Source organism: Chiloscyllium plagiosum, unplaced genomic scaffold (genome assembly GCF_037043375.1).
Source record: "Chiloscyllium plagiosum isolate Xiang-an unplaced genomic scaffold, Cpla_swu_hap1 HiC_scaffold_21, whole genome shotgun sequence".
NCBI lineage: Eukaryota > Metazoa > Chordata > Chondrichthyes > Orectolobiformes > Hemiscylliidae > Chiloscyllium > Chiloscyllium plagiosum.
The window spans coordinates 49,474,890-49,491,238 of NW_028270159.1; the positions used below are offsets into that span (position 1 = coordinate 49,474,890).

Genomic DNA, 16,349 nt, shown 5'->3' on the forward strand with positions numbered 1-16,349 from the left:
CTCAGGACAGGGACAGCACGGGGTGAGATAGAGAGTTAAGCTCCCTCTACACTGTCCCCAGCAAACACTCCCAGGACAGGGACAGCACGAGGTGAGATACAGAGTAAAGCTCCCTCTACACTGTCCCCCATCAAACACTCCCAGGACAGGGACAACACGGGGTTAGATAGAGAGTAAAGCTCCCTCTACACTGTCCCCAGCAAACACTCCCAGGACAGGGACAACACGGGGTTAGATACAGAGTAAAGCTCCCTCTACACTGTCCCCATCAAACACTCCCAGGACAGGGACATCACGGGGTTAGATAGAGAGTAAAGCTCCCTCTACACTGTCCCCAGCAAACACTCCCAGGACAGGGACAGCACGGGGTTAGATAGAGAGTAAAGCTCCCTCTACACTGTCCCCATCAAACACTCCCAGGACAGGGACAGCACAGGGTTAGATACAGAGTAAAGCTCCCTCTACACTGTCCCCAGCAAACACACCCAGGACAGGGACAGCACGGGGTTAGATACAGAGTAAAGCTCCCTCTACACTGTCCCCAGCAAACACACCCAGGACAGGGACAGCACGGGGTTAGATACAGAGTAAAGCTCCCTCTACACTGTCCCCAGCAAACACACCCAGGACAGGGACAGCACGGGGTTAGATACAGAGTAAAGCTCCCTCTACACTGTCCCCAGCAAACACACCCAGGACAGGGACAACACGGGGTTAGATACAGAGTAAAGCTCCCTCTACACTGAATGTAAACTGAATGTAAAGCTCTGTCTATGCTTTGAACAGGAAGTTAATCATCCTTGAAATTGTCCACATGAAACTCTCCTGGAACACGGTACAGCATGAAGTTAGATACCAAATAAAGCTCTCTGTACACTTTAAAATTGAAAGTAAAGATTCCTCCACTCTCCTCACCTTAAAGTAAACCTTCCTCTACACTGTCCCCATGAAACACTCCCAGGACAGATGTAGTATGGGTTTCCAGACATAGTAAAGATACATGAGGGAGACAGACACCTCCTAGCAGAGTGCTTTAGGGAACATCTCCGAGACACCCGCACCAATCAACCACACCGCCCCGTGGCCCAACATTTCAACTCCCCCTCCCACTCTGCCGAGGACATGGAGGTCCTGGGCCTCCTTCACCGCCGCTCCCTCACCACCAGACGCCTGGAGGAAGAACGCCTCATCTTCCGCCTCAGAACACTTCAACCCCAGGGCATCAATGTGGACTTCAACAGTTTCCTCATTTCCCCTCCCCCCCCCCCCCACCTTACCTCAGTTCCAACCTTCCAGCTCAGCACTGTCCCCATGACCAGTCCTACCTGCCAATCTCCCTTCCCACCTATCCACTCCACCCTCCCCTCTGACCTATCACCTTTACCCTCATCTCTATCTACCTCTCACATTCTCAGTTACCTTCCCCCAGCTCCAACTCCCTCCCATTTATCTCTCAGCCCCCCAGGAGAAAGTGAGGGCTGCAGATGCTGGAGATCAGAGCTGAAAATGTGTTGCTGGAAAAGCGCAGCAGGTCAGGCAGCATCCAGGGAACAGGAGAATCGACGTTTCGGGCATAAGCCCTTCTTCAGGAATGAGGAAAGTGTGCCAAGCAGGCTAAGATAAAAGGTAGGGAGGAGGGACTTGGGGGAGGGGCGTAGGAAATGCGATAGGTGGAAGGAGGTCAAGGTGAGGGTGATAGGCCGGAGTGGGGTGGGGGCGGAGAGGTCAGGAAGATGATTGCAGGTTAGGAAGGTGGTGCTGAGTTCGAGGGATTTGACTGAGACAGGGTGGGGGGAGGGGAAATGAGGAAACTGGTGAAATCCGAGTTCATCCCTTGTGGTTGGAGGGTTCCCAGGCGAAAGATGAGGCGTTCTTCCTCCAACCGTCGTGTTGCTATGGTCAAGCGATGGAGGAGTCCAAGGACCTGCATGTCCTTGGTGGAGTGGGAGGGGGAGTTGAAATGTTGAGCCACGGGGTGGCTGGGTTGGTTGGTCCGGGTGTCCCAGAGGTGCTCTCTGAAACAATCCACAAGTAGGCGGCCTGTCTCCCCAATATAGAGGAGGCCACATCGGGTGCAGCGGATGCAGTAGATGATGTGTGTGGAGGTGCAGGTGAATTTGTGGCGGATATGGAAGGATCCTTTGGGGCCTTGGAGGGAGGTGAGGGGGGAGGTGTGGGCGCAAGTCTTGCATTTATTGCGGTTGCAGGGGAAGGTGCCGGGAGTGGAGATTGGGTTGTTGGGGGGTGTGGACCTGACGAGGGAGTCACGGAGGGAGTGGTCTTTACGGAACGCTGATAGGGGAGGGGAGGGAAATATATCCCTGGCGATGGGATCCGTTTGGAGGTGGCGGAAATGGCGGCGGATGATACGATGGATATGGAGGTTGGTGAGGTGGTAGGTGAGGACCAGTGGGGTTCTGTCCTGGTGGCGGTTGGAGAGGCGGGGCTCAAGGGCGGAGGAGCGGGAAGTGGAGGAGATGCGGTGGAGGGCATCGTCGACCACGTCGGGGGGGAAATTGCGGCCCTTGCGGCACTCTCTCAGCCCCCCAGCCTCATTCCTGATGAAGGGCTTTGGCCTGAAACGTCGATTCTCCTGCCCCTTGGATGCTGCGTGACCTGCTGTGCTTTTCCAGCACCTCACTCTCATCTCCGATCTCCAGCATCAGCAGCCCTCACTCTCTCCTAGTAAAACCTCTCAATTCTTTCAAACTGATAGTAAAGCACACTTTGCACTTACCCCCCCTTACTCCCAGGACTGGTACAGCATGGGGTTTAACACAGAATAAAACTCCCTTTACTCTTTTAAATTGAAAGCAAAGCTAACTCTACACTGTCAAAACAGAGTGGTGCTGGAAAAGCACAGCCGGTCAGGCAGCATCCGAGGGGCAGGAGAATCGACGTTTCGGGCAAGAGCCGTTCATCAGGAATGAGGCTTGTGGGCCGGGGGGAGCTGAGAGATAAATGGGAGGGGGGGGGGGCGGTGGGGGTGGGGAGGGGGGGGAAGGTAGATGAAGGTGGGGCTGAAAGTGATAGGTCGGGGAGGAGGGTGGAACGGATCGATGGGAAAGGTGATGGACAGGTCAGGGGGGTGGTGCTGACTCGGAGGCTTGGGACTGGGATAATGTGGGGGGAGGAAAATGAGGAAACTGGTGAAATTCACGTTGCTCCCATGTAGTTGCAGGGTCCCAAGGTGGAAGGTGAGGTATTCTTCCTCCAGGCGTCAGATGGTGAGGGTTTAGTGATAGAGGAGGCCCAGGACCTGGGTTTTTTGAAGAAGTAACAAAGAAGATTGATGAGGGTAGAGCAGTAGATGTGATCTATGTGGACTTCAGTAAGGCGTTCGACAAGGTTCCCCATGAGGGACTGGTTAGCAAGGTTAGATCTCATGGAATACAGGGAGAACTAGCCATTTGGATACAGAACTGGCTCAAAGGTAGAAGACAGAGGGTGGTGGTGGTGGGTTGTTTTTCAGACTGGAGGCTTGTGACCAGTAGAGTGCCACAAGGATCGGTGCTGGGTCCTCTACTTTTTGTCATTTACATAAATGATTTGGATGTGAGCATAAGAGGTGCAGTTAGTAAGTTTGCAGATCACACCAAAATTGGAGATGTAGTGGACAACGAAGAGGTTTACCTCAGATTACAACAGGATCTGTACCAGATGGGCCAATGGGCTGAGAAGTGGCAGATGGAGTTTAATTCAGATAAATGCGAGGTGCTGCATTTTGGGAAAGCAAATCTTAGCAGGACTTATACACTTAATGGTAAGGTCTTAGGGAGTGTTGCTGAACAAAGAGAACTTGGAGTGCAGGTTCATAGCTCCTTGAAAGTGGAGTCGCAGGTAGATAGGATAGTGAAGAAGGTGTTTGGTATGCTTTCCTTTATTGGTCAGAGTATTGAGGACAGGAGTTGGGAGGTCATGTTGTGGCTGTACAGGACATTGGTTAGGCCACTGTTGGAATATTGCATGCAATTCTGGTCTCCTTCCTATCGGAAAGATGTTGTGAAACTTGAAAGGGTTCAGAAAAGATTTACAAGGATGTTGCCAGGGTTGGAGGATTTGAGCTACAGGGAGAGGCTGAACAGGCTGGGTCTGTTTTCCCTGGAGTGTCGGAGGCTGAGGGGTGACCTTATAGAGGTTTACAAAATTATGAGGGGCATGGATAGGATAAATAGACAAAGTCTTTTCCCTGCGATCGGGGAGTCCAGAACTAGAGGGGCATAGGTTTAGGGTGAGAGGGGAAAGATATAAAAGAGACCTAAGGGGCAGGTTTTTCACGCAGAGGGTGGTACATGTATGGAATGAGCTGCCAGAGGATGTGGTAGAGGCTGGTACAATTGCAACATTTAAGAGGCATTTGGATGGGTATATGAATAGGAAGGGTTTGGAGGGATATGGGCCGGGTGCTGGCAGGTGGGAATAGATTGGGTTGGGATATCTGGTCGGCATGGACAGGTTGGACCGAAGGGTCTGTTTCCATGCTGTACATCTCTAGGATTACTGAAGAAGGGTGCTGTCGCTTTGCTATCAGCCTCCAGCCTAGTCCTATTTATAAAGAGGGTGCTGTACCCAGCTTTCAGCACCCGGCCTAAGTCCTATTTACTGTAGAGGGTGCTGTTGCCCTGCTATCAGCCTCCAGCCGACTCCTATTTACAAACAGGGTGCTGTCGCCCTGCTATCAGCCTCCGGCCTAGTCCTATTTATTGTAGAGGGAGCTGTCGCCCTGCTATCAGCCTCCGGCCTAGTCCTATTTATTGTAGAGGGAGCTGTCGCCCTGCTATCAGCCTCCGGCCTAGTCCTATTTATTGTAGAGGGAGCTGTCGCCCTGCTATCAGCCTCCGGCCTAGTCCTATTTACAAACAGGGAGCTGTACTCAGCTATCAACCTCTAGCCTAGTCCTATTTATAAAGAGGGTGCTGTCGCCCTGCTATCAGCCTCCGGCCTAGATCTATTTACTGAAGAGGGTGCTATCACACTGCTATCAGCCTCCAGCCTAGTACTAATTACTGTCGAGAGTGTGTGTGTGATGGTGTTAGTGAGTGCGTATAAGTGTGTGCGTGTGATTGTGTTTGTGAGTATGTACAAGTGTATGTGTGGGTAGTGCGTATGAGAGTATGTGTGTGTGAGATTGTGTTAGAGAGTGCGTATGAGTGTGTGTGTGTGATTATGTTAGTGAGTGTGTATGAGAGTGTGTGTGTGTGATTGTGTTAGTGAGTGCGTATGAGAGTGCGTGTGTGTGATTGTATTAGTGAGTGTGTATGAGAGTGTGTGTGTGATTGTGTTAGTGAGTGCATATGAGTGTGTGTGTGATTGTGTTAGTGAGTGCGTATGAGAGTGTGTGTGATTGTGTTAGTGAGTGTGTATGAGAGAGTGTGTGTGTGATTGTGTTAGTGAGTGCGTATGAGTGTGTGTGTGATTGTGTTAGTGAGTGTGTGAGAGTGTGTGTGTGATTGTGTTAGTGTGTATGAGAGTGTGTGTGTGTGATTGTGTTAGTGAGTGCATATGAGAGTGTGTGTGTGAGACAATAAGTGTGTGTGTGTGTGATTGTGTTAGTGAGTGCGTATGTGTGTGTGTAATTGTGTTAGTGAGTGCTTATGAGAGTGTGTGTGTGTGATTGTGTTAGTGAGTGCGTATGACAGTGTGTGTGTGTGATTGTATTAGTGAGTGCGTATGTGTGTGTGTGTGATTGTGTTAGTGAGTGCGTATGTGTGTATGATTGTGTTAGTGAGTGTGTGTGTGTGTGATTGTGTTAGTGAGTGCGTATGTGTGTGTGTGTGATTGTGTTAGTGAGTGCGTATGTGTGTATGATTGTGTTAGTGAGTGTGTATGAGAGTGTGTGTCTGATTGTGTTAGTGAGTGTGTATGACAGTGTGTGTGTGATGGTGTTAGTGAGTGCGTATCAGTGTGTGTGTATGATTGTGTTAGTGAGTGTGTATGACAGTGTGTGTGTGATGGTGTTAGTGAGTGCATATGTGTGTGTGTGATTGTGTTAGTGAGTGTGTATGAGAGTGTGTGTGTGATTGTTAGTGAGTGCGTATAACAGTGTGTGTGTGATGGTGTTAGTGAGTGCGTATCAGTGTGTGTGTATGATTGTGTTAGTGAGTGTGTATGAGTGTGTGTGTGTGATTGTGTTAGTGAGTGCGTATGACAGTGTGTGTGATGGTGTTAGTGAGTGCGTATGTGTGTGTGTGATTGTGTTAGTGAGTGTGTATGAGAGTGTGTGTGTGTGATTGTGTTAGTGAGTGCGTATGAGAGTGTGTGTGTGTGATTGTATTAGTGAGTGTGTATGAGAGTGTGTGTGATGGTGTTAGTGAGTGCATATGAGTGTGTGTGTGATTGTGTTAGTGAGTGTGTATGAGAGTGTGTGTGATTGTGTTAGTGAGTGCGTATGAGAGTGTGTGTGTGATTGTGTTAGTGAGTGCGTATGAGAGTGTGTGTGTGTGATTGTGTTAGTGAGTGTGTATGAGAGTGTGTGTGTGATGGTGTTATTGAGTGCGTATGAGAGTGTGTGTGTGTGATTGTGTTAGTGAGTGCGTATGAGAGTGTGTGTGTGATTGTGTAAGTGAGTGTGTATGAAAGTTTATGTCTGTGATTGTGTTAGTGAGTGTGTATGAGAGTGTATGCGTGTGATTGTGTTAGGGAGTGTGTATGAGAGTGTGTGTGTGTGATTGTGTTAGTGAGTGCGTATGAGAGTGTGTGTGTGATTGTGTAAGTGAGTGTGTATGAAAGTTTATGTCTGTGATTGTGTTAGTGAGTGTGTATGAGAGTGTATGCGTGTGATTGTGTTAGTGAGTGCGTATGAGAGTGTGTGTGTGATTGTGTAAGTGAGTGTGTATGAAAGTTTATGTCTGTGATTGTGTTAGTGAGTGTGTATGAGAGTGTATGCGTGTGATTGTGTTAGGGAGTGTGTATGAGAGTGTGTGTGTGTGTGATTGTGTTAATGAGTGTGTATGAGAGTGTGTGTGTGTGATTGTGTTAGTGAGTGCGTATGAGAGTGTATGTGTATGATTGTGTTAGTGAGTGTGTATGAGAGTGTGTGTATGTGTGATTGAGTTAGTGAGTGTGTATGAGAGTGTGTGTGTGTGATTGTGTTAGTGAGTGCGTATGAGAGTGTGTGTGATTGTGTTAGTGAGTATGTATGAGAGTGTGTGTGTGATTGTGTTAGTGAGTGTGTATGAGAGTGTGTGTGTGATTGTGTTCGTGAGTGTGTATGAGAGTGTGTGTGTGATTGTGTTAGTGAGTGCGTATGAGAGTGTGTGTGTGTGATTGTGTCAGTGAGTGCGTATGAGAGTGTGTGTGTGTGTGTGTGATTGTGTTAGTGAGTGCATATGAGAGTGTGTGTGTGTGATTGTGTTAGTGAGTGTGTATGAGAGTGTGTGTGTGTGATTGTGTTAGTGAGTGTGTATGAGAGTGTGTGTGTGTGATTGTGTTAGTGAGTGTGTATGAGAGTGTGTGTGTGTGATTGTGTTAGTGAGTGTGTATGAGTGTGTGTGTGTGATTGTGTTAGTGAGTGCATATGAGAGTGCGTATTTGATTGTGTTAGTGAGTGTGTATGAGAGTGTGTGTGTGTGACTGTGTCAGTGAGAGCCTATGAGATTGTGTGTGATTGCGTTAGTGAGTGTGTATGAGAGTGTGTGCGTGTGATTGTGTTAGTGAGTGCGTATGTGAGTGTGTGTGTGTGATTGTGTTAGTGAGTGTGTATGAGTGTGTGTGTGTGATTGTGTTAGTGAGTGCATATGAGAGTGCGTGTTTGATTGTGTTAGTGAGTGTGTATGAGAGTGTGTGTGTGTGACTGTGTCAGTGAGAGCCTATGAGATTGTGTGTGATTGCGTTAGTGAGTGTGTATGAGAGTGTGTGTCTGATTGTGTTAGTGAGTGCGTATGAGAGTGTGTGCGTGTGATTGTGTTAGTGAGTGCGTATGTGAGTGTGTGTGTGTGATTGTGTTAGTGAGTGTGTATGAGAGTGTGTGTGTATGATTGTGTTAGTGAGTGTGTATGAGAGTGTGTGTGTGATTGTGTTAGTGAGTGCGTATGAGAGTGTGTGTGTGTGTGATTGTGTTAGTGAGTGTGTATGAGAGTGTGTGTGTGTGTGTGATTGTGTTAGTGAGTGCGTATGAGAGTGTGTTTGTGTGATTGTATTAGTGAGTGTGTATGAGTGTGTTCCTGGGTGAGTGTGTGTGTGATTGACTGTGTGTGTGTGTGTGAGTGTGTTACTGGGTGAGTGTGTGTGAGTGTGTGTGTGATTGACTGTGTGTGTGTGTGAGTGTGTGTGTTACTGGGTGAATGTGTGTGTGATTGACTGTGTGTGTGTGAGTGTGTGTGTTACTGGGTGAGTATGTGTGTGATTGACTGTGTGTGTGTGTGAGTGTGTTACTGGGTGAGTGTGTGTGTGTGAGTGTGTGTGTGATTGACTGTGTGTGTGTGTGTGAGTGTGTTACTGGGTGAGTGTGTGTGTGATTGACTGTGTGTGTGTGTGAGTGTGTTACTGGGTGAGTGTGTGTGTGATTGACTGTGTGTGTGTGTGTGTGTGAGTGTGTTACTGGGTGAGTGTGTGTGTGTGAGTGTGTGTGTGATTGACTGTGTGTGTGTGTGAGTGTGTGTGTTACTGGGTGAGTGTGTGTGTGATTGACTGTGTGTGTGTGAGTGTGTGTGTTACTGGGTGAGTGTGTGTGTGTGAGTGTGTGTGTGATTGACTGTGTGTGTGTGTGAGTGTGTGTGTACTGGGTGAGTGTGTGTGTGTGAGTGTGTGTGTTACTGGGTGAGTGTGTGTGTGATTGACTGTGTGTGTGTGTGTGAGTGTGTTACTGGGTGAGTGTGTGTGTGTGTGTGACAGTAAGTGTGTGAGTGTGTGAGTGTGTGAGACAGATATTCTCCTGCCTCCTGTTCCAGGTGGGAGAATGCCGATTCAGAGATGCCTCCAGGACAGTGAGGTATTTCCCGGATTGGCCAGACTGCCACTTCCAGCACCACGAATCCACAACCTGATGAGGGGCTTTTGCCCGAAACGTCGATTTTCCTGCTGCTCGGATGCTGCCTGACCCGCTGTGCTTTTCCAGCACCACTCTATTCCGGAATCTGGTTTCCAGCATCTGCAGTCATTGTTTTTACCTGGTTTGTGTTGTTGACCATCTGTGCCAGGCCCTGGCTCTGGGGAGGGCTGAGTGATTGTGTTCGATGCCAATAATCCTCCTTTGTGTTGTGGGTCTAATGTGTGTCGGGTTATCAGTGACAGAGCAGAGAGCACTGAGGGGGGGGGGGGGAGTCTAAACTGAAGATGCATGGTGTCGGTGAGCAGGGTGGCTGATTTGTATGTTAGCATAAAGCCGTCATTAATCAGCCCTGCCTCGATCCGTTCCCCATGAGACATGACAAATAACACATTGTGTCCACCCAGAGGTAGATTAGATTTTAGATTATTAGATTACATTACAGTGTAGAAACAGGCCCTTCGGCCCAACAAATCCACACCGACCCGCCGAAGCGAAACCCACCCATATCCCTACATTTACCCCTTACCTAACACTACGGGCAATTTAGCATGGCCAATTCACCTGACCCTGCACATCTTTGAACTGTGGGAGGAAACCGGATCACCCGGAGGAAACCCACTCAGACACGGGGAGAACGTGCAAACTCCACACAGTCAGTCGCCTGAGGCGGGAATTGAACCCGGGTCTCTGGCGCTGCGAGGCAGCAGTGCTAACCACTGTGCCACCGTGCCGCCCACGTTGTGCGTAACATTATCAGGCCGTGAGCATGAACTCTTCAGGTGAGAGGCCTGGCAGAAGCTGCTCATAGAAACATAGAAAATGGACACAGGAGTAGGCCATTCGGCCCTTCGAGCCTGAACCACCATCCAATGTGACCGTGGCTGTTCATGTAATCTCAGTATCCCATTCCTGCTTTTCCCCCATACCCCTTGATCCCTTTAGCCGCAAGGGCCACATCCAGCTCCCTCCTGAACCTATCTCATGAACTGGCCCCAACATTTTCCTGTGGGAGAGAATTCCACAGACTCACAACTCTCTGAGTGAAGGAGTTCTTCCTCACCTCAGTCCTGAATGGCTTACTCCTTATTCTTAGACTGTGACCCCCGAGTTCTGGATTTCCCCAACATCGGGAACGTCGAGCCTGCCCGCTCCCATCTGAATTTTATATGTTTCTGTGAGGTACCCCACTCGTTCTTCTAAATTGCCCTACAGTCACCCAGCACTGAAACTCATTGGAGCATCATTACGGAATTAAAACTGCGAATGCTGGAAATCTGAAACAGAAACAGAAATTGCTGGTGAAACTCAGCAGGTCTGGCAGCGTAGAGTCATACAGCAGAGAAACAGACCCTACGGTCCAACCCATCCACACCGACCATATTCCCAAACTAAACTCGCCCCACCTGCCTGTATTTGACCCATATCCCTCTAAATCTTTCCTACTCATGTACTTACCCAAATGTCGGTTAAATGTTGTTACTGTCGCCTGACAGTTCATTCCACACACACTCTCTGTGTAAAAAAACGTTGCCTCTTATATCCTTTTTAAATTTCTCTCCTCTCACATTACAAACGTGCCCCCTAATTTTGAACATTCCCAACGTTGGCATACCTAAGCCCCTCATGATTTTGTGAAGCTCAATAAGGTCAGCCCTCAGCCTCCAGTGAAGGAAGCTCCCAGTCTTTCCTGTCGAGTTTCACATCTCACACCCTCCATTTCTGGTAACACGGACAGTGATCATATAACCATGGAAATGATCCAGTACAGAGAGGGACCATTCGGCCCATCTTGTCCATACTGTCCTCAAGACACCGGATGCCCTTCCCAATCCCATCTTCCTGCAGATGGCCCATAGTGCTGCAGCTTACAGCACTGAAGGGGCAGGTCCAGGGACCTGTAACAGAGTTTAGGGTGTGCCTTCACTACCACCTCAGGCAGTGAATTCCAAACACATGCACGCACACACACACAAACATGCACATAGACACACGCAATCAAACACGCACATAGACATACGCACACACACACACATGCACATAGACATACGCACACACACACACATGCACATAGACACATGCACACACACACACAGACACACACACGCAAACACGCACATTGACACACACACAAACACACACATAGACACATGCACACACACAAACACGGACAGACAAATGCACATACACACACAAACACGCACATAGACACACGCACATAGACACACACACACAAACACACACATTGACACACACACACAAACACGCACGCACACACACCCAATCACGCACTTTACAACACACGCACACACACGCACACACACAGTCACAGACATAGACACACAGACACACATACACAGACACACACATGCAGGCACATACACAAACATGCGCATAGACACACACAAACACACACAGGCACACACAGGCACAGACACAGACACACACAGACACACATACACATACAGATGCACGCATGCACACACACAGGCACACACAGAGACACAGACATAGACACACACAGACATGTACATGCACACACAGACACACATATGCACACATAGTCACACACAGTCACACACACAGACATGCACACACATAGACACAGACACACACATGCACACACAGACACACACGCACAGACACACACATCAACACACACACAGACGCACACATACGCACGCACACACACACACACAAACACACACCACCTTCTGCATAAAAAAGGGTCTTTCCTCATGCCCTGCTGATTTAATGAGGCCAGAAAAACTTCATTCCAAAGCGTTTTAACATCATGAATATTTATAGGGTGTAAAGACAGTCGACATGGGATGTAGCCGGGAGACGGTGTGAGGCCTGGTGTGTCACTGCCACACAACTGGCTTCATCGATCTCCCTCTGAGAGCACCCCCAGCAGTGTTTTGGATACCTCACCTCCCAGTCTCCCTACCCCACCACCGAGCCCCAAGTAACTCAGTCCATCTCGCACACTGCTCCAGCTCCCAGATTTACAGCAGCTCCTGCCTCCTGTTTATACATTAGACCACACACATTTTACACAATACAGATGATCACCGGATTGGGTCCAAACTAACTCCCAGCTTCCAAAATCTCCCTTCCCCGACTCACTCGCTGTCACATCTAGGAACATCAAAAACATCTTCCAGCTGGTTTTCCCATATTCCAAAAACAGGCATCTCACAGGAAGGCTGGCTCTGCTGCCTCATCCTCATCCAGCCAGGGAGACTTCAGTGTCCTTATTCCCCACGGGATCCAGGGTACAGTGTCCTTATTCCCCACGGGATCCAGGGGACAGTGTCCTTATTCCCCACGGGATCCTGGGACAGTGTCCTTATTCCCAGTGGGATCCTGGGGACAGTGTCCTTATTCCCCACGGGATCCAGGGGACAGTGTCCTTATTCCCAGTGGGATCCAGGGGACAGTGTCCTTATTCCCCACGGGATCCAGGGGACAGTGTCCTTATTCCCCGCGGGATCCAGGGGACAGTGTCCTTATTCCCAGTGGGATCCAGGGGACAGTGTCCTTATTCCCAGTGGGACCCAGGGGACAGTGTCCTTATTCCCCACGGGACCCAGGGGACAGTGTCCTTATTCCCTGCAGGATCCATGGGACAGTGTCCTTATTCCCAGTGGGATCCAGGGGACAGTGTCCTTATTCCCCATGTGATCCAGGGGACAGTGTCCTTATTCCCCAAGGGATCCAGGGGACAGTGTCCTTATTCCCAGTGGGATCCAGGGGACAGTGTCCTTATTCCCCATGTGATCCAGGGGACAGTGTCCTTATTCCCCAAGGGATCCAGGGGACAGTGTCCTTATTCCCCACGGGATCCCGGGGAGAGTGTCCTTATTCCCCACGGGATCCATGGGACAGTGTCCTTATTCCCAGTGGGATCCAGGGGACAGTGTCCTTATTCCCCATGGGATCCAGGGGACAGTGTCCTTATTCCCCACGGGATCCAGGGGACAGTGTCCTTATTCCCCACGGATTCCAGGGACAGTGTCCTTATTCCCAGTGGGATCCAGGGGACAGGGCCCTTATTCCCAGTGGGATCCAGGGGACAGTGTCCTTATTCCCAGTGGGATCCAGGGGACAGGGCCCTTATTCCCAGTGGGATCCAGGGGACAGTGTCCTTATTCCCAGTGGGATCCAGGGGACAGGGCCCTTATTCCCAGTGGGATCCAGGGGACAATGTCCTTATTCCCCACGGGATTAGGGGACAGTGTCCTTATTCCCAGTGGATCCAGGGGACAGGGCCCTTATTCCCCATGGGATCCAGGGGACAGTGTCCTTATTCCCCACGGGATTAGGGGACAGTGTCCTTATTCCCAGTGGGATCCAGGGGACAGGGCCCTTATTCCCCGCGGGATCCAGGAGACAGGGCCCTTATTCCCCACGGGATCCAGGGGACAGTCTCCTTATTCCCCATGGGATCCAGGGGACAGTGTCCTTATTCCCAGTGGGATGCATGGGATAACATTCAGATCCTCTGTTATTCTCTCTCTCTCTCTATCTGCATCCCTTCCTCCCTGTCTGTGTCTCCCTCCCTTTTTCCCCCTTTCCCTCTATCTCCCACTTCTCCCTCTATCTCCCTCGCTCCCTCTATCTCTCCCTCTCTCCCTCTCTCTCTCCCTCTCTCCCTCTATCTCACCCTCTCTCCCTCTCTCCCTCTATCTCTCCTTCTCTCCCTCTATCTCTCCCTCTCTCCCTCTATCTCTCCCTCTCTCCCTCTATCTCTCCCTCTCTCCCTCTATCTCTCCCTCTCTCTCCCTCTAACTCTCTCTCTCCCTCTCTCCCTCTATCTCTCCCTCTCACCCCCTCTCCCTCTATCTCTCCCTCTATCTCTCCTCTCTCTCCTCTCTCCCCCTCTCCCTCTATCTCTCCCTCTCTCCCTCTATCTCTCCCTCTCTCCCTCTATCTCTCCCTCTCTCTCCCTCTCTCCCTCTATCTCTCCCTCTCACCCCTCTCCCTCTATCTCTCCCTCTATCTCTCTCTCTCTCTCTCTCCCTCTCTCCCTCTCTACCTCTATCTCTCCCTCTCTCCCTCTCTCCCTCTATCTCTCACTCTCTGCCTTCTCTCCCTCTCTCACTCTATCTCTCCCTCTCTCTCCCTCTATCTCTCCCTCTATCTCCCTCTCTCCCTCTATCTCTCCCTCTCTCCCTCTATCTCTCCCTCTCTCCCTCTCTCTCTATCTCCCTCTCTCCCTCTCTCTCCCTCTCTCCCCCTCTCTCCCTCTATCTCTCCCTCTCTCCCTCTATCTCCCTCTCTCCCTCTCTCCCTCTATCTCCCTCTCTCCCTCTCTCCCTCTATCTCCCTCTCTCTCTCTCCCTCTCTCCCTCTATCTCCCTCTCTCCCTCTCACCCTCTATCTCTCCCACTCTCCCTCTATCGCTCCCTCTCTCCCTCTTTCTCCTCTCTCCCTCTCTCTCCCTCTCTCCCTCTATCTCCCTCTCTCCCTCTCTCCCTCTATCTCCCTCTCTCCCTCTATCTCCCTCTTTCCCTCTCTCCCTCTATCTCCCTCTCCCTCTATCTCCCTCTCTCCCTCTATCTCCCTCTCTCCCTCTATCCCTCTATTTCCCTCTCTCCCTCTATCTCCCTCTCTCCCTCTATCTCCCTCTCTCCCTCTATCCCTCTCTCCCTCTCTCCCTCATTCCATTCCTTTCTAGCTCTTTGATACACTCTCTTGCCCCACTCTCCTTCGCTCGCATTCTCTCCCCTGTCACTCTCTCACTTTCTTTCCTCTTTCTGTCTCTCTCCATCTCCCTGTCCTTCTCATCTCTCTCTCCCCCTTCCTCCTTTCCCCCTGTTTTTCGTTGCCTTTCTCACAGACCTTCATGCCATTCTCCATCATTTTCTCTCTCTCTCTCTCTTTATTTCTCTCCCCTTTCTCCTCCCCCTCTCTCTCTCCCAAGCCCTCTCTCTCTCTCTCTCTCTCTCTCCCCAAGCCCTCTCTCTCTCTCTCTCACTCTCCCCAAGCCCTCTCTCTCTCTCTCTCTCTCCCCCAAGCCCTCTCTCTCTCTTTCTTTCTCTCCCTTTTCTCCTCCCCCCCTCTCCCACAAGCCCTCTCTCTCTCTCTCCCCCAAGCCCTCTCTCTCTCTCTCTCCCTCTCTCCCCCAAGCCCTCTCTCTCTCTCTCCCCCAAGCCCTCTCTCTCTCTCTCTCTCTCTCTCTCCCCCAAGCCCTCTCTCTCTCTCTCCCCCAAGCCCTCTCTCTCTCTCTCTCCCCCAAGCCCTCTCTCTCTCTCTCTCTCCCCCAAGCCCTCTCTCTCTCTCTCTCTCTCCCCCAAGCCCTCTCTCTCTCTCTCCCCCAAGCCCTCTCTCTCTCTCTCTCTCTCTCTCCCCCAAGCCCTCTCTCTCTCTCTCCCTCTCTCCCCCAAGCCCTCTCTCTCTCTCTCTCTCTCTCCCCCAAGCCCTCTCTCTCTCTCTCTCTCTCTCCCCCAAGCCCTCTCTCTCTCTCTCTCTCTCCCCCAAGCCCTCTCTCTCTCTCTCCCCCAAGCCCTCTCTCTCTCTCTCTCTCTCTCCCCCAAGCCCTCTCTCTCTCTCTCTCCCTCTCTCCCCCAAGCCCTCTCTCTCTCTCTCTCTCTCTCCCCCAAGCCCTCTCTCTCTCTCTCTCTCTCTCCCCCAAGCCCTCTCTCTCTCTCTCTCTCTCCCCCAAGCCCTCTCTCTCTCTCTCCCCCAAGCCCTCTCTCTCTCTCTCTCTCTCCCCCAAGCCCTCTCTCTCTCTCTCCCCCAAGCCCTCTCTCTCTCTCTCTCTCTCTCTCCCCCAAGCCCTCTCTCTCTCTCTCTCTCTCTCCCCCAAGCCCTCTCTCTCTCTCTCTCTCTCCCCCAAGCCCTCTCTCTCTCTCTCCCCCAAGCCCTCTCTCTCTCTCTCTCTCTCTCCCCCAAGCCCTCTCTCTCTCTCTCTCTCTCTCTCCCCCAAGCCCTCTCTCTCTCTCTCTCTCTCTCCCCCAAGCCCTCTCTCTCTCTCTCCCCCAAGCCCTCTCTCTCTCTCTCTCTCTCCCCCAAGCCCTCTCTCTCTCTCTCTCTCTCTCTCCCCCAAGCCCTCTCTCTCTCTCTCTCTCTCTCTCTCTCCCCCAAGCCCTCTCTCTCTCTCTCTCTCTCTCCCCCAAGCCCTCTCTCTCTCTCTCTTTATTTCTCCCTCCCCCCCCTCTCTCTGTGACCGGTTTTATCGATCTGAGACAGTGTGTCTGCCTCCAACAAAGCCAGTTGTATTTTCTGTCTTCAGATGGGAGCCCTGCCCAGTGGATTTTAATATTCTTGGAATGGAACACCCTGTACTGGTGGGAACACAGCCTTTGTACAGGGCAGTTGTCACTAGGTCACACACCCCTAACCATGTTCAATTTTA

The 16,349-nt window shown here is 50.8% G+C and overlaps 1 protein-coding gene across 1 annotated transcript in view; it reads right to left on the minus strand.

The window, feature by feature from the left end:
- Window positions 1-790: 790 nt before the first annotated feature.
- The window catches only part of LOC148146143 (uncharacterized), a 135,238-nt gene continuing 119,679 nt past the window's right edge, over window positions 791-16,349 (minus strand). The window contains 1 exon segment of the mRNA XM_087998691.1: window positions 791-825. Coding sequence (XP_087854817.1) covers window positions 791-825 — 35 coding nt within the window.